Source organism: Sorex fumeus, unplaced genomic scaffold (genome assembly GCF_029834395.1).
Source record: "Sorex fumeus unplaced genomic scaffold, SorFum_2.1 ptg000036l, whole genome shotgun sequence".
Lineage (NCBI taxonomy): Eukaryota > Metazoa > Chordata > Mammalia > Eulipotyphla > Soricidae > Sorex > Sorex fumeus.
The window spans coordinates 5,343,653-5,363,307 of NW_026606093.1; the positions used below are offsets into that span (position 1 = coordinate 5,343,653).

The window sequence follows — 19,655 nt, forward strand, 5'->3', positions numbered from 1 at the left end:
CCACTTGAAATTGTTCCTAAGTCTGTCAAGTCACTTCAGGTGGTTTTGCCAAATCTCTTGTCTGAATTAACTTGTTAATAACCCTCTTACTTCTTAAAGTGATTCCATAAGTAAATTTAAAGGAACACAAATCCTGAAAACAGTAACAGCTTCATTCCGTGGTAATACTGAAACTATATTAGAAGGAAAGTAGGGCCCAGAGTGGATGGGGCACTTGCCTTGCCTGCTACCATCCCCATCCCCTAAGCACTGCTAGGTGTGGCTATAAACAAAACAAAAAGGACGATATACAGAATACCATTATTTTTGCCTGTATAACATAAAAAACACGAGGTGGTTAGGAGAACTAAAACACTGCTTCGCAGTGACTTGGGAAACCAGAGATCATGGGCAAGATGTCCTTTTTTGATGTTTAAAGGAGTGGGGTCTCCAGCTGCCTTCTGCAGACTAATGCTTGTGCACAGGTGTAGAAAGATTGAAAAGCAGTGATGTGCCCTAGCAGTTGGAACTGTTTGTCTGTTGACTGGTAGAGAGGTGCTGGTTTGCCCGTACAAAAAGGGCTAAGAAGACAGGTTTAGAAAACCCTACAGGGTTATCTGATTCTGGACATAAATATCTTCGGTTTTCTTTGACCACACAATTTTAAAACTTTCAATTATTAAAATATGATAGTAATACAAATGAACCTTCCCTGTAGAAAAAGTTAAATTTGCACATAATGGAGATCTCACTCAGCGTGTGTGGAGTGATTCTGGGGGTTGACCTCATGACCTCATTCCTGCTCTGCTACTCCTTGTTTCTTTTTTAAAAAAACATTCATCATAGTTCTAAGGTACTTTGTTGAAAGTGGTGTCAGCATTTGCGGTCTTGGTGTATATTCCTTGTTTCTTACTGCATTTATATGTCCACTTAGAATTTCATTCGAATTTAGTCCTACTGTTTCTGTTTTGGATTTTTGTTCCTTCCCTTGTTGCTGTGGTTATGGGTACTTACCAGGGGTTGCATGCTTAGGTGTCATACTCGCATTTTCTTTAAGTTAACAGTGCCCACGTACATTCTGGTTCTAGTGCTTATTGGAGCTGCTTTGTTTATTGCTGGCACTTGCTTTGTGGAGGCCACATCCCTGATTGAGTTACTCACACAGGTTTTTCAGCCAGGAAGCGTATGCTTCAGTTATCATACATCTTACATACACCTGGCTGTGCTCTGGAGATGGCATACTTTGAATTCTGCTTCTCACCAGAGATTAATCTCATGATCTCATGCTTGCAGGGCAGGTAATTGTAGCCACTCTACCATCTCCAGGACTCCTTTTTTGAGGGGGGTTGGGGGGAGCAGGGCTGTTTTCCCCCCTCTCAGCCACCCCTGCTTTCCTTTTTCTTTCTTTTTTTCTTTTTTAACTTTTATTAGTGAAACACCATGAGGTACAGTTGTAGACTTACAAACCGCCCCTGCTTTCTTACTGAAAGAAAAATGTTTAACAGAATAAATTGATCTTTGTGTGTGTTCGGGGTGGGGCAGGGGGTGCATACCTGATGGTGCTTGGGGGGCCATTCCTAGTGCAGTGCTCAGGGGAACATGTCATACTAGGGATTAAACCTTGGGGCTCCCAAAAGCGAAGAATGTGCTCCAGCCCTTGGAACCATTGACCCAGTTACCAAAAAAAGAAGGGCTGGAGCACAGTAGAGCAGGCAGAGCATTAATTAGCCTTGCGCTCAGCCCTCTCAGGTTGGTTTGATCTCTGGTACCCCCTATGGTCCCCAGAGAATGCCAGGAGTAATCCCTTAGCACATAGCCAGGAGTAAACCTTGAGCACGGCCTATACAATCTTTCTGCCCTATCCCTCAATTTGTTTTAAAAGAACACAAACAATTTAAAGAATTAAAAAATAATATGTTACATTTAATTAAAAATTAACACTAATCTTTGTAAGGGAGCCATTTCAACAGTGTATTACCAGATTTTCTTTCTTTTTTCTTGAACCAGATCTTCTACAGACATGCAGGTTTTGTGAATATACTTTTGTTTTTCAGAGTGGCAGCAACTACGCTTATCTGGAGCAGCTGGAGAGCTTATCTGCTAAAGGGCGCCCTATCCCTGTGCGTCTTGATGCATTACCCCAAGTAGAATCCCAGGTGGCAGCGGCGCGGGCATGGAGGGAACGGACTGGGAGGACCTTTCTTAAGAAGAATTCCAGTCATACGTTGCTCCAGGTAAAGAGTAATTTACATATACTCAAGTCTATGCCCTCATGAAAAGTCGATCATTTAGCGCCCTAAGGTGATTGTAGTAGTAGTAGTTGTATTGGTGAGGGTGACTTACGCTTTTTATGGTCGTAGGTAGTATCAAAGAGGGCTGGAGCGGTAGCACAGCGGTAGGGCATTTGCCTTGCACGCAGCCAACATGGCCAACCCGAGTTCGATTCCTCCGCCCCTCTCGGAGAGCCCAGCAAGCTGCCGAGAGTATCTCGCCCGCATGGCAGAGCCTGGCAAGCTCCCCGTGACGTATTCGATATGCCAAGCACAGTAACCACAAAGTCTCCAATGGGCCCGCTCGAGAAAATCGAACAACGGGAGGACAGTGACAGTGACAGGTAGTATCAGATGTTGACCAAGTTAGTAGCCTCAGGCATACTTCCTTTTGGTTCATCTTACGTTGTGTCCAGAAAAGCCAGTTAGCTTGCTGCTGTTTATGTTAGTTTTTGATTTTGGGGCCACACCCGGCTCTGTCCAAGGTATTGAACCCAGGTCTCTGGCGTGCCCTTTGAGCTCTCTCCCCAGCCCAAGTCGGCCAGTCTTTATTATTGTTGGAACGATGTATTATTATGTATTTCTCAAACTTACTTTTATTTTTGCTTCACTTCCAGGGACCCTTTAGCATGTGCACTGTTACATAAGCACTCAGAGGTCTTACTTCACAGAGCACAGATTTGAGTGCTCATTCCCCTTTTCATCTGGAGCAGTTGAATAGTTAAGAATGTAGATTTTGGAATGAGATCGTCCTGTAGCTGAGGTTTAGCTCTCTAACGGGCAGCTCTGTGTGCTTGGGCAAGTTGTTGCTCTTCTGAGCCTCTGTTCCTTTGTTTATAAAACACAGATAATAACCCATTTCAGAAAGTTGTGAGGATTGAATTAGGTAATAGATTGAAAGTCCTTGGGAAAATGCCTAGGCATAGTGACTTGTTAGTAAAGCTGCTTGTTTCCTTTGTAGTAGTCGGTACTTTTTTTTCTGATCCCGTCGTTTGCTGTCCTTACCACTTTTTGAAAAGCAAAGCTTAGGGTTTGGTTTTATTTTGTAGGTGCTGAGTCCTCGAACTGACATTGGTATATATGGGAGTGGTAAAAACAGAAGGAAAAAAGTAAAGGAACTAATAGAAAAAGAGAAGGAAAAGGATCTGGACCTTGAACCTCTTAGTGATCTGGATGAAGGATTGGAGGAAACCAGGGATACAGCCATGGTGGTAAGAAATTACATAATATATATTCAGTTTATTTGGGAAGTCCAAAGTTCTCTGAAAGTGTGTGTGTGTGTGTGTGTGTGTGTGTGTGTGTGTGTGTATGTACATATATGTACATAGCACTTTGACTTTTGAGGTTCTTTGATTTTTGTTGGGTTTTGGCCACACAGTGGTGTGGGTACTCCAGGCTGGGTTTTGGTAGTGCCTGGCCAGGAAGGACCATGCAAAGTATGTGTTTCAGCTGTTTTAAGCTTTTACCCTACACCTGTTTTTTATGTTCTTTATTTTATTGGTGGCCACACCTGGTAATGCTCAGCAGCTGCCTCTGACTCAGTGCTCAGGGGTTGCTTCTGGCAGTGGCTGGGGGACCATTCAGTGCTTGTTTTAAACCCAGGCTAGGGCTAGAGCAATAGTACAGTGGGTAGGGTCTTTACCTTGCACGCAGCTGACCTGGGTTCAGTCCCCCGACATCCCCCCAAGGACCCCCAGGAGTAACCCCTGAATATCATTGGGTATGACCCAAAAAGCAAAATGAATAAAGAAACGCAGGCCCTCTACCCTGTTCGTAGCTTTATGAGGTTCTTGTTTTCATTATTATTTATTTTTTTCTATTTTCAGTAGCACTGTCCTACCATTGTTCATCAATTTGCTCGAGTGGGCCCAGTAACATCTCCATTGTGAGATTTGTTGTTACTGTGTTTGGCGTATTGAATTCATCATGGGTAGCATTGCCTTGTGGGCGAGATACTCTTGGTAGCTTGCCGGGCGGAGCGATAGCACAGCGGTAGGGCATTTGCCTTGCGCGTGGCCAGCCTGGACGAGCCAGGTTCAATTCCTCTGCCCCTCTTGAAGAGCCCGGCAAACTATTTTCAGTATTTTTTTTCATTTTTTATCTTTTTATACATATATATACACACACACATATGTATATATAAATATATACGTATATACATGGCTTTTCAGTATTTGTAGTCAAAATACATGAAAAGTTTATTGTTCTGATTTCTCCTTAAAATTGCCTTCTCTGTAGCTCTTTTCTTTGTTGTAGTTTCTTAACAGTTGTCTAACTATAAAAATGTTCCTTAATTTACTGAATACCATTCTAATATAGAGCTGTGTGACTCTTATCAAGAGTTCACTATTTTAGGGACTGGAGATGCCTTGGTATGGTCTGACCCAGGTTTGATGCCCTGCGCCTCATGTATTACCCTGAGCTCCTGCCAGGAGTGATTCCTGAGTGCAAAGCCAGGACTAAGGCTTGAGCACCATAGGGAGTGGCCTAAGAACCACAAAAATTCACTATTTTGTATAATAATTTAGTGAACTACAAGGGCCGAGAGACAGTACAGTAGGTAGGATGCTTACCTTGGATGCAGCTGACCTGGGTTTGATCCCTGGCACCCGATATATTACTCCAAGGCCACCTGAACACAGAACCAGGCATAAACTCAGCACCATCACGTATGGCCCCAAAACAAAACAACAACAAAAAGTAGTAATAATATAGTGAACTTAATATAGTCTTTTCATTTGTTCAAGGTAGTTTCCTACACTTGACTTTTAGGAATGGGGTACGATAGCATTTTGTGATGTATGATGCCGTTATATCCAATATTTTTTTCAAAGGAATTATGCCAATTCAACTGATGACTGTTACTTGATGTATATGCCTTACAGTTTTCAATAAACATTATAGTGAAATGACCATTAAAGTGTTTGTAGTTAATTTACTTTGTTTTTGGTGGTGAGCACATAATTGGCAGTGCTCAGTGCTTGCCACTGGTGGTTCTCAAGGACTAAGACCTGGTCTTTAGGGTGCAGAGCATGGCCAGTTGTCGTCCTTTGAGCTACCTACATCTTCCCCCACTCTCTCTCCTTTTTTTTTTTTTAAGAGGAGAAGGGGCCACTGGAAATTAAGAGAAAATAAAAATGTTTGAGAAATACAGAATAGTGGAAAATTGTATATATTGAGTAACGTGACAATCATTTCTGTGTACAGATGATCTTGTTTTGAGGCCAATGGAAATGACTTCTCATTAGAGAGGGTCATAACAAAACTCTTACCAGGCCATTTGGACTGGAAATTTAAAATTGACGCTATACCCGAGTTTAAAAGGAAAATGCGCAATTTTTTTTTTGATATTTCAGTTTCGTCGACTTTATTTTTTTATGTGAATTACATAAAACATAGTTGTATTTGGGTTATCCGGCTTTGTTCTGCTAATTGATTCATAAAGAATTTGCTCCCAGGGAATGAATGATAAAAAATGGGGGACTATAGTATTTATCTTGTAACAGGCACCAAGTTAGGCATTTTCGCATAACAACTGTTTTTGTTATTGTTGCTTATATTTTGGGGCCGCACTTGTGGCCCGTGGGTTACTTCTCACTGGTGCTTGGAGCGTCATGCCGTCTCAGGGACTGAACCTCAGCTTTTCTCTGGCCTTCATGTGTTATCTTATTTAACCCTTAAATAAACCATGTAAGGTTGGCGGTACCTCATTTTTTTAGAGTGCCAAAATTTAGAAAACTTCTACTCCAGATCAGTTTAAGTGTGAGAACCAGACTTCAAATTTAGGTCGCAGTTGTTAGGGTGCTCGAAATTTTAGAAAATGATTGATAATTTTTATATTTTTGGTTTTTAAGCCACACCCATCTCTGCTTACAGTCCCCCTACTGTGCTTGGGGGACCATGCCAGGCCAGAGATCGAATCTGGGAGACTCGTGGACATGTGCCTTCAGTTGTTTGGGCTACCTCCACAGCCTGAGAACTTTTCTAAGGCAATGCTTTGTCACCATGAGATCACAATTTGGAGATGAACCCTCAGCTGATAGGATTTGGTGTTTTGAAATAATTTGCAGTGATTTCTCTCAATTAAATGCTGTCATATACAGGTGGCAGTTTTCAAAGAACGGGAGCAAAAAGAAATTGAAGCCATGCATTCCCTCAGAGCAGCCAACCTAGCCAAGATGACAATGGTGGATCGCATCGAAGAAGTAAAATTCTGCATTTGTCGCAAGACTGCAAGTGGGTTTATGCTACAGTGTGAGCTCTGCAAAGACTGGTTCCATAACAGCTGTGTTCCCCTTCCTAAGTCAAGTTCCCAGAAGAAAGGATCTAGCTGGCAGGCTAAAGAAGTTAAATTCCTTTGCCCTCTATGTATGCGGTCTCGGAGGCCAAGGCTGGAGACTATTCTGTCACTCCTGGTGTCCCTTCAGAAATTGCCTGTCCGATTGCCCGAAGGAGAGGCCTTGCAGTGTTTGACTGAACGTGCTATGAGTTGGCAAGACAGAGCCCGGCAGGCCCTAGCCACAGATGAACTGTCCTCTGCCCTGGCCAAACTCTCTGTGTTAAGCCAGCGTATGGTAGAACAGGCAGCTCGAGAAAAAACAGAAAAGATTATCAGTGCAGAACTCCAAAAAGCAGCTGCCAACCCAGACTTACAGGCAAGTTCAAGATCTTCATTTTCTTGGTTCTGGTTGGGATGAATCATAGCTCGAGTTCCTGAGCTGTTGCTTCTGGCAGTGCTTGGGGGAGAGCATGTGGTACTGGGAGTTGGGTTTGGGGCTTCTGTGTGCAAAAGCACATCTCCTGTCCTTGGAGCCATCTCCCCGTTCAGAGATCTTTAGATTTTATTTCTTGTTGATGTGGTAATACTGATGTGTATACGTTTTCAATAAAATCTTACCTGTTGATTAAAAAAATAATAATGAGATGTTGGCAACTATGTTATCAAAGAGCTTTTTTCCTAAATACATTTGTAGTTCTTTGTTTTTATTTTTTAAATTTATATATTAGTGATAGTGGAAATACCTTTCAGATACACCTTGCCATCATAATCAGACGATTTAAGTACTAACTGTTGGGTTTATTACATTTGGCAGTCTTAATCACCCATTGATTGTGTTCATTTTGACTGTCTGTTCATTTTGCATCGTTTGTTGTTTAGGGACACTTACCTAGTTTCCAGCAGTCTGCTTTTAATCGTGTGGTGAGCAGTGTTTCTTCTTCCCCTCGACAAACAGTGGACTATGATGATGAAGAAACAGATTCTGATGAGGACATTCGGGAGACATATGGCTATGACATGAAGGTAATTACATTGGCAGCCTGTGTGGATATATATGTGATCACTCCACATTGTTCGATTCCTCCGTCCATCTCGGAGAGCCCGGCAAGCTACCAAGAGTATCCCACCCCCATGGCAGAGCCTGGCAAGCCCCCCATGGCGTATTCGATGTGCCAAATACAGTAACCAGAAGTCTCACAATGGAGATGTTACTAGTGCCCGCTCGAGCAAATCTGTGAACAGTGGGAAGACAGTGCTGCAGTGCTTTGTTCACATTTACTTATGACTGAATTTTATACTAACTAGGGTACAGCCAGACCATGGCTTATTAAAACTTTCTCCATGTGAGACCCTCCCCCCACTTTTTTCTGAAATAGGTATCCTTGGTAAGCATAGACAGAAACATTTCAAATTTATTTCATAGTGGAGTTTTCATTTTTGAAAAGCTAATGACAGTGATGTTTGAGGCCGAAAGAAGAAAAAGTGTGTAGCCATCAAAATCTTTAGCTGTCATTTCATCGTGACTTTGTGGTAATGTGTTTGTTGACTTTGGGTTAGGGACTCTGGTGTGGTGTCCATGTGACCCGGGTCCACTCCAGGTGAAACTCAGCAAACTGGATTCTGTGCTAGGGCCTGAGGTTGCGGTGCTGCTCAGCCCTGTGCATCAGAGATGGATGATACCTGGGGTCATTGTTTTGAATTTGCAGAGTTACAGTTAGAGTGGGCTGGAGTAGTAGCAGGGCTGGAGTGATAGCACAGAGGGTAGGGCATTTGCCTTGCACGAGACCGACCCGGCCGACCTAGGTTCGATTCCTCTGTCCCTCAGAGAGCCCGGCAAGCTACCGAGAGTGTCCCGCCCACACGGCAGAGCCTGGCAAGCTCTCCATGGCATATTCAATATGCCAAACGTGGTAACAACAAGTCTCACAATGGAGACGTTACTGGTGCCTGCTTGAGCAAATTGATGAACAGCGGGAGGACAGTGCTGTAGTGCTATGCTACAATGCTACAGTTAGAGCACGTTATTTGGCCTCTGTGATTTAGTAATGACACCACATCAATGATGATGAGAAAGCTTTGGAAAGTTTGTTTGTGTTGGATGTTTAGTTCTTAATTGTTTTGTTTGTTTTTGTCAGACCCAAGTCCCTGTCTTTTATCTAGTAATGACAGGACCTAGGCAGAGACCCTGCTAAGGTTACTGCTGATGAATCCAGTGATCTCTTTTATATTATTCATTGTTATGTTTACAGCCTATACTTACAACTGGGAATTTCATACTGTGACATATGAAAGCACTGCAGTACATTCTTCTCCCTACCTTTTAAATATTTGAACAGAGTCTTTTGCACTTGCAGGTTTGGTACTATTCATTCTTAGAGCAGGAGTCCTGTCAGCATTGAAACTCTAGGATGCAAAATTAAAACCATCCATCATGAATGCTTAATTAGCTGTAGAAAATATTTTTCTCAAGCTAAAAGTGGATATAAATCCAGGTGATATATTATTTAGAGATTTTCTAGTGACACGAATTAAATAGTTGAGGAAAGCCACAACTTAAATTAGCCTCTTAAAATCAGCTTTTCAATAACTTGTGATCTTTCTTTATGAAATTGTGTGAATAATATGCAGCCTGTATCAGCTCGCTTTTTAAGAATTGCTTGTTTGCCTCTGATGCTTGAGTTGTTTTCTCTCTAGCACATTAACTATTAACCCCTATTCTGGAATTGGTACAAGTTTTGACTTTTTTTGAAAATGGTTGTTAACCTATGAAAACAAAACACAAGTATTTCATGATTTCAGGACAAGGGATCAAAGCTGTGGTTTGACAGGTTTGGACAGAGCCCTTTTTAACAAAGATTTTATGGGTGTCTATTGTCTCTTTGGTAAATTGGCAAGGTAGAAAATAAACCTGTGGTCAGCTACTTATTTAACAGTGTACATGAGTTGGAGAGTGGTGATAAAACTTAATGATGAGTCAAAGTCATGTGTACTTTGAAAAAATTATCTTTTGATACTGAAGAGACAATACAGTGGGGAGGGTGCTTGCTTTGCACATGGTTGACCTGCATTTAATCTTTGGCATCGTATATGATTCCCTGAGTCCTACCAGGAGTAATTCCAGAGTGCAGAGCCAGGAGTAACTCCTGAGTATCGCCATTGTTGCCCCACTCCAAAAAGCCCTCAAAAAATAAATTGTCTTTTTCAGGGGCTGGAGAGATGGCACAGAGGGTAGGGCACTTCCCTTGTATGCAGGTAAGCTCTACCAGGAGTAATCTCTGGGTACAGAGTAGTAAGTGACACGAATTAAATCCTGAACACTGCTGGGTGTAACCCAAGTCCCCTTTCAAATATCTTTAAAAAGATAAATGAAAAGCTATCTTTTCCAGTTATCGTTGCATTAAAAAAAAATCATACTCTAGTTTTCCGGTACAATAGGCATGGGGAACACTTACTTCTGCTAAATGCCGTTTGGATATAGTATTTATGGGTCTTAAAACATTGGTTGAGAGGCCAAAGGCAGCTGGTAAGAAACCCTTGTTGGGGCTGGAGAGAGCACAGCAGGTAACGTGTGTGCTTGTATGTGACCTACTCCGCTTCAAACCCTAGCACTCCATATCGTCCCCTGAACCACAGGAGTGGTCCCTAAGCTCAGAGCCAGAGTAAGCCCTGAGCATGCTCTCATCACCCACATGCCCCAGATAAAAAGCAGCAGCAGCAGCATACGTCATACATGGTTTAATAGGCCATATATAGCCCACAGATCAGACATTCTCCACCCCTGCCATAGAATTAGCATTTACCGTGTACTGAAATTTTTGTCAGCTTATTTGCAGTTGTCTTGTCGATTTCTCCCCCTCCATCATGATGTTACTGGTTGTGACCATGAATTCAGTTCTAATGTAACTTAATTATCTTTTCTTGAGGAGACTCCTGTTGGTGTAGGTAACTGTATAGAAAAATAAAGTTAGTTATTATATCTTAATTATAGCATTTTGTTTTGTCACGCCCAGTAGTGCTTGGGGCTTACTCCTTCTCTGTACTCAGGGATCACTCCTGGCTTTCCTGGAGGAAACTATATGTGGGGCTCGGCATCAAACACAGGTTCCCTGCATGCAAGACCAGTGCCTTAGCTTCTATACCATGTCTCTGCCCTTACCATGACATTTATGTTCTCTAGCAGAAGATTTGAGTTTTGCACTTTTTCACTTTTATCTTGTTTATGATATTCTGAGAGCACCACTAAAACATTCTGAGGAGCAATTCTTGAAAAGCGTTACTTACGAAAAACATTGTTTAATGAAGCCAAGTCTATCATGGATCTTTTGCAACTGTGTCTGAGACAGTCTTTCAAATATTCATATAATTATTTCCTTTAAAGGTGTATTGCTAATCATTTCTGAAACTATGTTAGAGTTCTGAAAATATGTTAGAGTTCTTTTTTAAGAGTTCATATTTTGCAAACATATGTACATAATTCTATCAGAGTATCTGAAAGGAGGATATAAGATAGTTAAGTCGTTATTTTTCAGGTAATTTTTTTCTCTTCCCAGAAAATGCTTATTTTAGAGATAGGCGGGTAAGAACTTAGATTCTGATTTTAGGTTGTTCTTGCTCTCCCCCTCCGCCTTTATACTTGGATGGCTTAAGCCAAGTGGTGGAAATAGAGTAGTTGTGTCTGAGATTTTAGCTCTCAGGCCAGAAAAACTGGTGTGACATCCTTATGTAAAACGCATTCCTCATTGAGAGACCAATTCCACATTTTCTACATCCCTATCATTTATTGGGACGAGCCAGAACTTTTCCTTTGGTAGAACAATTTGTTTAAGTTCGACATTAAACAATCTTTACTTTCAACCTGTGTCTTTATACTAAAACTTGACTCTTACAGTCAGCATATATAATATGCTTGTAGTTTAATTCTGCATCATATGCGTTTGAAATACATAACTTGAGTGTTCATGTATTTTGCTTTTTAAGAATGGTACAGTCACTGTCTTTTAATTGGGAGGGAGCTGGTCATCTTCACTGACTGTAACTGTTGGCATGGTTTCAGTGAAATTGACCATCTTGGTGTATCTTTTTTGTTATCCAGTTTGCCTTTGTAATTGTTTCATTTTATTTCCTCTAATGACTTTCATCTATGCCCCCTTTTAAAATTGAGAGCTAACAGTACATTTTTTAAACTTACTGCAGTCAACATTGAACTTTGTCACATTTACTACTTTACCTTGGAAAAGTAGATTGTTATTTTAATTTTGGGCGCACACTCTGGCGTTTACGGGCAGCTCCCAGCTCAGTGCTTCAGGGGCACTCCTGGCAGTACTAGGGGAACTCCATGGTGCTGGGGATCAAACCCAGGCCTCCTGCGCGTCGCATTGCTCAGTACATTGAGCCGTCTCTCGAGCTTTTGGAAAATTAAACAATTTCTTGGCATCCACGATGTGGCTTGAGTAATGACTTTCAGCCATTACATACCTGTGAGCCTGTGGTTGGAAACTACTGCGGTAGAGCAACTACCTGGCACGCCTGGACCCTAAGTAGAACACCGGCAGCACAGCCCTGCACCCCTCCTTTGTACTGCTGATTGGGACCTCGAGCCCTGGAGCACCGCGCTGCTCCTCCAGGCCCACGCCAGCAAGCTGAGCATTGTAGATGGTGGCCTTGACTGAAGTAAATTCTCTTCACCTATTTACTACTTTCTATAGTTATTTTCTGATCACTTTAGATTTTGAAGGTTTAATGGACGGTTCCATACATGAGATGCAATAAAATGAGTAAACTCGAGGTCATAAAAGATAATTCCGGAAGCAGCATCGGGGAACAAAAGTAGGACTGTGCTAGTGTAGGATTTGAATTCTTGAATAGAAAAGACTGAATTGCTCTTAAGTTACGTTGTTTTCCAGAATCCTCCTGTTTACTTTTGTTCTGTGTTTTGAGCCTCACTGCAACTTGAAGTGCTCAGGAGTCACTCCTGGAGGTCCTTGGGACCATGTAGTATTGGGTATAGAACCTAGGGTTCCTGCTGCAAAGTTATGCTCCAGCCTGTTGAGCTGTCTCCCTGGTTCCCCGTAATCCTTTCAGTAAACCTGTTATGTCTAACTAAGTATAGTCCTGTGGTAGTGACTCTTCCTTTCATGTATGTTGCAGGCACTTAAGTGTTGGGTTCATCATTAGGAGTGTGCTTGCTCTTAACCCACTCTTTCTCTCTCTCTCTCTCTCTCTCTTTCTTTCTTTCTTTCTTTCTTTCTTTCTTATTGAATCACTCACTGTGAGGTAAGCGGAAAGTTACGATTTGGTTTCAGTCATACAGCATTGCAACACCTGTTCCTTCATCAGTGTACATTTCCCACCACCAGTGTCCCCAGTTTCCCTCCTGCCACCCTCCCCACTCTAGTGTTTCTCTCTTTCTCTCTCTCTCTCTCACACACACACACACACACACACATATTGTGGTTTGCAATATTGTTACCAAAAGGGTATCATGCATATCTCTTTACTTCCTTTTAGCACTCGTGATCGTTTCCAAGTACCCATTGTCTTAGTGGTCCTTTCTCTGTCCTAACTGTCCTCCTCTCCCTACTTGTGGCAAGCTTCCAACTAGGGACCAGTCCTCTCTTGTTTATGTTGTCTTTGGGTATTCGTCTCACTATGTTTTTTATATCCGGCAGATGAGTGCAATATTCTCTCCCTTTGACTCATTTTTTTTTCTTTTTGGGACACACCCAGCGATGCACAGGGGTTACTCCTGGCTCTGCACTCAGGAATCACTCCTGGCAGTGCTCGGGGGGCCACATGGGATGCTGGGAATCGACCCCGGGTCGGCCGCGTGCAAGGCAAACGCCCTACCCTCTGTGCTATCGCTCCAGCCCCCCTTTCACTCATTTTACTGAGCGTGATACTCTATGTCCATCCATGTGTAAGCAAATTTCATGCCTTTATTTTTCCTGGTGGCTGCGTAGTATTCCATTATGGCGTACGTCTTTATCCAGCCATCTGTTCTTGGAAACTCAGGTTGTTTCCACATTCTGGTTATTGTAAGTAGTGCTGTGGTGAACATATAAGTGCAGATAGCTTTTCTGCTGTGTATTTTTGTGCCCCTAGGGTATACTGCTAGGAGTGTTATTGCTGGCTCATATGGAAGCTCAATTTCTAGTTTTTTGGGGGAATGCCCATCATGCTATTTTCTAAAAAGGCTGTACCAATTTGCATAGGGAATGCCTTGCCACAGAGTCAGAGTGGGATGGGGGTATGGGGGGTGGGAGGGAGGCTGGGACCCGTGGTGGTGGAAAATGGGCACTGGTGGAGGGATGGGTGTTTGATCATTGTGTAATGGAAACCCAAGCACAAAAATTTGTAAGTCCACAACTGTACCTCATGGTGTTTCACTAATAAAAATTTAAAAAAAAGGAAATTTGCATTCCCACCAACAACGATTGAGAGTCTCTTTCTCCCCCCGCATTGCACCCGCGTGGGTCTTTTCTTGTTCTTGTTGATGTGTGCCAATCTCTTTGGTGTGAGATGATAATCTCTTGTTTTGGTTTGCATTTCCTCCCTGGTGATTAGTGATATGTAGAGCATTTTTTCATGTGCCTTTCACCATCTGTATTTCTTCTTTGAGGAAGTTTCTGTTCTTTCCATTTTTTAATGTAACCCACATTTTAGTATTCTTTTCTGTGATTCTGGGACTGGAACTAAACACCAGGAGTAACTAAATTCTTTTTAAATGTCTGTGTGTGTGTGTATATACGTATATTTGATGTGTGAGCATAATACTATATCAATATTGATGACGTTTTTTATATATATATAAGGTTTTACAAGCCACATATTATCTTTATTACATCTTTCTTTTTTATTACATCTTTAAAACTTTTTTTTTTTTTGCTTTTCGGGTCACACCTGGCGATGCACAGGGGTTACCCCTGGCTCTGCACTCAGGAGTTACACCTGGTGGTGCTCAGGGGACCATATGGGATGCTGGGAATCGAACCCCGGTCGGCCGTGTGCAAGGCAAACGCCCTACCCGCTGTGCTATCTCTCCAGCCCCTCTTTAAATTATTTTAAAATAAAAGATTTGAGCAGTGAGAGAGGGCCTTGATTTTCTGTTTATTCTCAATTCCTGTCTTCTGAACCACATTTTTTTCAGTAACTGATGGTTCTGATTTCTGACTTTATTTCCATATCCCTGAAACTACCACATAATATTCCATTAGAGAGAAGTGACTTCCTCCTCAGGCTCCCAACTCTGCAGAAGCCCTTCTCTGAGTCTGGATTCTAATAACTCTTGTCTCTGTACTTTGTTGCCATAAATCCTTTTTTGGCATCAAACTCCCCCACCCCCTTTTTTGCAGTTATTTTGGTGTTACTTGATGTTTCCCATTTGCCTTCTCAAGCCTTTAAATATCTATTTATCCAGTTCACTTTTTTGAACTCCCTGTAGAAATATCTGGTTTCTTTGTTTCTCATTGCACTGTTGACAATTTAAAGCTCTGAAAATTAACTACACAATCGTCTGAGACCTAATTAGAGCTATATAATTCCATTTTATGTATTTTTGTGAGAGTAACCTTTTGGGAGGGTATAGGAATTTTTATAAATTGTAGAATGTAGAAGATAGATGATATAATAGTGGTTTTCTTTCTATGGATTATTTTTAAGTGTTTTTCTTTTCCCTTTAATTGAAACTGTGATTATTTCTCTCTATGGGCATGGTTTATCTTAATATCAAATGTTTAATTTTAAAGTGATATTTTTAATGTTGTCTTAAATGTTTAAACCTGAAATTTTGAATTTAGATTCTTTTCATAGTTAAGTTGTTCTACTTATCAGTATGTCTCTTTGCTACTGCTTCAGGACACAGCCAGTGTGAAGTCCTCTAGTAGTCTGGAACCCAATCTTTTTTGTGATGAAGAGATTCCCATCAAGTCTGAGGAGGTGGTGACTCACATGTGGACAGCACCTTCATTCTGTGCAGAACATGCTTATTCCTCTGCTTCTAAGAGTTGTTCTCAAGGTATTGGCGGGGCTGAGAGAGAGGACAGTGGGTAAGGCGCTTGCTTTGCATGCTGCTGACCTGAGTTCAATCTCTAGCACTTCATATGACCCCCACCCCACATCCCCCTCCGGCTCTGCGAGGAGTAATCCCTGAGCTCAGTTAGGTGTGTGTCCCCTCCTCCGCCTCCCAGAAACTAACATTTTCAAAGTGTAGGGAAGACAAGCCTGAAAATGATGAGGAAAAAAGTCTACTAATCTCTTCAATACAGATTCTGTTCATGAAATGTAGCAGAATCTGAAAATGCAAGAAGTTACCAAAATATAAGATGACATAGTATTTATATCTTAGGTTTCATGAGCCACATATGATTTCTGTTCTTTAAAAAAAATTTAACATTAACTTAGGTCACAGGTGTTACCTAAAAGATGTGAAAGTTGGAGAGTTTTCTCTTTTCAAAGTAAATTTTTAAGGTTTTGTGGAATAGTCTGTTCATTAGGAAGATAACTATATAATAGCTGTGTGTATTCTATACCACACACATACACATAAAAGTTAGGTACTTAGTCTTTTTATACTCTAAAATAGAGTGTGGATTAAGATTCTTTCCATACTGGCACAAGACAAACAAGGAGTCAATTTTTTTTTTTCCCTTTTTGGGTCATACCTGTCAATGCACAGGGGTTACTCCTGAGTCGTGCACTCAGGAATTACTCCCGGGCAGTGCTCCGGGGACCATCTGGGATGCTGGGAATCAAACCTGGGTCGGCCGCGTGGAAGGCAAATGCTCTACCCGCTGTGCTATTGCTCCAGCCCTAGGAATCAATTTTTTATTTAAAAGTATTTGTACTTTAACCAATTTTATATTAGATGGTAAGTTTTAGACTTTTGTTCTGTATTTTTTTTATTTCATTTTCACTTTCATACTGATTGGAGTGAATCCAGATAACTAAAATCATTATTAATAGAGGAGAGATTGTCCACCTAAATACTTATCTTGAAACATTTTCCCCATGACTTTGCTTACTTTGCTTTTCAAATTAAAAAAAAATTTTTTTTTTAAATTTAAAGTTTCTAGCACTCCACGGAAACAACCCCGGAAAAGCCCTTTGGTACCTCGAAGTTTGGAGCCTCCAGTGTTGGAGTTGTCACCTGGAGCTAAAGCACAATTAGAAGAACTTATGATGGTTGGAGATCTCCTAGAGGTATCTCTCGATGAGACTCAGCATATATGGCGGATTTTGCAGGCCACACACCCACCCTCTGAAGACAGATTCCTGCATATTATGGAGGTATGGATTTAAAGTATAAACAGTGGTTATAAAAATACTTGATTTAGAATGCCCACACTTCTTGAAGTTATCACAAATGCTGGGCGGGATAGCCTAACAAGCTAACCGTGGCGTACTCGATATGTCAAAAACAGTAACAGTGAATGGTCCTCGTCCCCCTGATCCTGAAGGAACCCCTAACATGTCATCGGGCTACACTAGCACGTGATAGGGACGAATGGAGACGTTACTGGGCCCGCTCGAGCGAATCGATGAACAACGGGGTGATAGTGATCACAAATGCTATCACGGAAATTACTGATTGGGCAGTGCTCTGGTGGTTTTCTTCCATTTGGCAAAGTAGTTCTGCTTTATATTTTTCCTTCTTAAAATTGTTGTTCGTTTTTATTTTGGGATCATACCAGGCAGTGCAGAGGACTTAACCGTCTCTCTTTTTTTTTTTTTGCTCGGGTTATTCTTGGCAGTGTGTGGGATTGAATCATGGTAAGCCACATACAAAGCAAACACTTAAACCTGTAGTATCTTTCTGATCTCTCTTTATGAAGGTTTTCATCTATCATTTTATGTTGCGAGTGGGTGGGGAGAAGGCCATTTCTGCTTAAAGGGGATGGGGCGGATACTGAGTATCATCACTATAGAATCTGTAGCTCAGACTTTATGACAAGTCCCAAGTTAGTAGTTAAAAGAAGCAAGGAGATAGCTAAAAAATTGAGCGAATGGGAAAGAGTCCGTGTTCATACACATACTTGCCTGTCACTTTGTAATTTATATAGTATTTTTATGTCCATAATCTCTTTAGTACAGATTCTGTACATTTAAAGATGTACAGAATTTCGAAGCTCACATACTCTAGAGGGAGATGGGGGAAGGACATTCAGCACAAGTATTTAGCCATATGTGAAAAAATTAAGATAAACAAAGAAGTGTAAACTTGCTTAATGTCAAACTAAACTCTGACATTTGACTCCTAGTGTTTTGGTGTTTCTTTTCTACTAGTTCCGTATAATGGAATGGTACTGCCACCAAAGATGATGTACATGAATTTAACATACTGTAGTTTTTGGTTTGTTTTTTGTGCTGCTGAGGATTGAACCCAAGGAAGATATACATGGAAGATATGTGTGTATTGACCATAGAACTAATCCCTAACCACTATAGTAGCTTCAATTTAGAAGTCAGGTCAAAATCTTGACTTTTTCCCAGTATTTTCCAGTCTGCAGTACTTTTTTCCATGCCCCTTATTTCCTGGGATTATCTTTATTTTACCATAAGAAAATAGGAAGAAGAGGGGCCTTAGCCTCAACCATGCCTTGCATATGGATGACCCAGGTTCAATTCTTGGCATCCTGTATGGTCTCTTGAGCACTGTAGGAGTAATTCCTTAGTACAAAGCCAGGATTAATTTCTGAGCATCGCTAGGTGTGCCCCAAAACCAAAAAAAAAAAAAAAGGTTAACTATCTTGTTCAAAATGTGGTAGACTTGAGTTATTTATAATGTAGTGTTCTTTTGGATTTCTTAGTCTCACAGTAGAGGTAGAACATACACCTTACATGTCGGAGGCCTGTGTTACTGCAAAACAAAACAGAAACTTTCATTTTAATCTGTAAAAAAATTGAGTTCTCAGTTGTTATTTCTTAGTAACTATGAAGCTCACAGGTTTTTAAAAAATTATAGCCTAGGTAACATGGTTATAGTAATGGTGATATTTAATGTACTAATGTACATAGCCACTGCACTTACCAAAGCTCATTTTTTTTCTTTTTTTTCTTCTTCTCCCTTGATTATTTCTGTTACTGGCATACTTTTACTATTAGAATTTTAAATGCTTATTACATAATAAAGGAGTATTATAGATTTGAAAAGGAAAACTGGCAGGCCAGAGAGCTAGTATGGATTTGGCGGAGGGGGTGGACCGAGGGAAGTCAGGGAGGGTGTGTGCGTTTGTGGGCAGGAGTGGGGGAGTACACGTAGCTGCTGTTATGTAGTGACTACATAGTCTTTGTAATAAGGTTGTCACTTAGGCACCAGGATTTATCGTATTGATAGTGTTTCTGGCCTACAGTATCCCAAGATCACACCCACCATTAGGGTGCCCGGGTCCCCTCACCAGGTCCTTCACCTTCTCCCCACCCCTTGGGCACACTTGGTTCTGCCAGCCTATTCTCAGGCAGTTACTATTACCCACTTTAATTCCCTTCCTTTGCTTCTTTATATTTCACATTGAGCTCTCATCATTCTGATTTAATGTTATCCCTTTGATTGACTTCACTCAGCATGATGCCTCCTACATAGCTAAAACATTCGTTTGAGAAGGTATGCACACCTCTGTTCATTGCCTTGCTCAGTACAATAGCTAGGACATGGAAGCAACCCAACTGTCCGGTGACAGAGAATGGTTCTGTGCATAGGAGTGACCACTTGTTGGGGTGGGGTGCAGCATATGCAGTGCTTGCTTGGCTGCATGAAAGGCAAGTACTTGCCTCCTGTATTATCTCTTAGCTTTTTTGTTTGCTTTTTGGGTGGCCATTCCAGCCAGTGCTCTGTGCTCAGGGAACACTCTTGGCACTGCTCCAGGGACCATATGCAAGCGCCAGGGATCAAACCAGGGCTATCAGGTTCAAGGCAAGTGCCTTAACCCTTCAGGCTCTCTCTCTGGTACCTTTCTGACTTTTTAATGAGCCCAGACAGACACCACGTACTCATTAAATGTCTCCTGTTTCCTCCTTGCCATAGCCTCTGGCAATCTCTCTTGCTTATTCAGGATACCTCATGGTTTTTGTTCTGAAGCCGTACCCAGCAGTGTGCAGGACTTACTCCTGGCTTTGCACTCAGGGCTCACTCC

General features: G+C 41.5%; 1 protein-coding gene across 1 annotated transcript in view; it reads left to right on the forward strand.

The window, feature by feature from the left end:
- The window catches only part of KDM5A (lysine demethylase 5A), a 90,527-nt gene that overhangs the window by 58,606 nt on the left and 12,266 nt on the right, over positions 1 to 19,655 (forward strand). The window contains exons 21-26 of the mRNA XM_056117925.1: positions 2,034 to 2,213; positions 3,299 to 3,460; positions 6,353 to 6,904; positions 7,408 to 7,551; positions 15,382 to 15,541; positions 16,592 to 16,812. Of these exons, the coding sequence (XP_055973900.1) occupies positions 2,034 to 2,213; positions 3,299 to 3,460; positions 6,353 to 6,904; positions 7,408 to 7,551; positions 15,382 to 15,541; positions 16,592 to 16,812 (1,419 nt within the window). The remainder of the gene's footprint in view (positions 1 to 2,033; positions 2,214 to 3,298; positions 3,461 to 6,352; positions 6,905 to 7,407; positions 7,552 to 15,381; positions 15,542 to 16,591; positions 16,813 to 19,655) is intronic.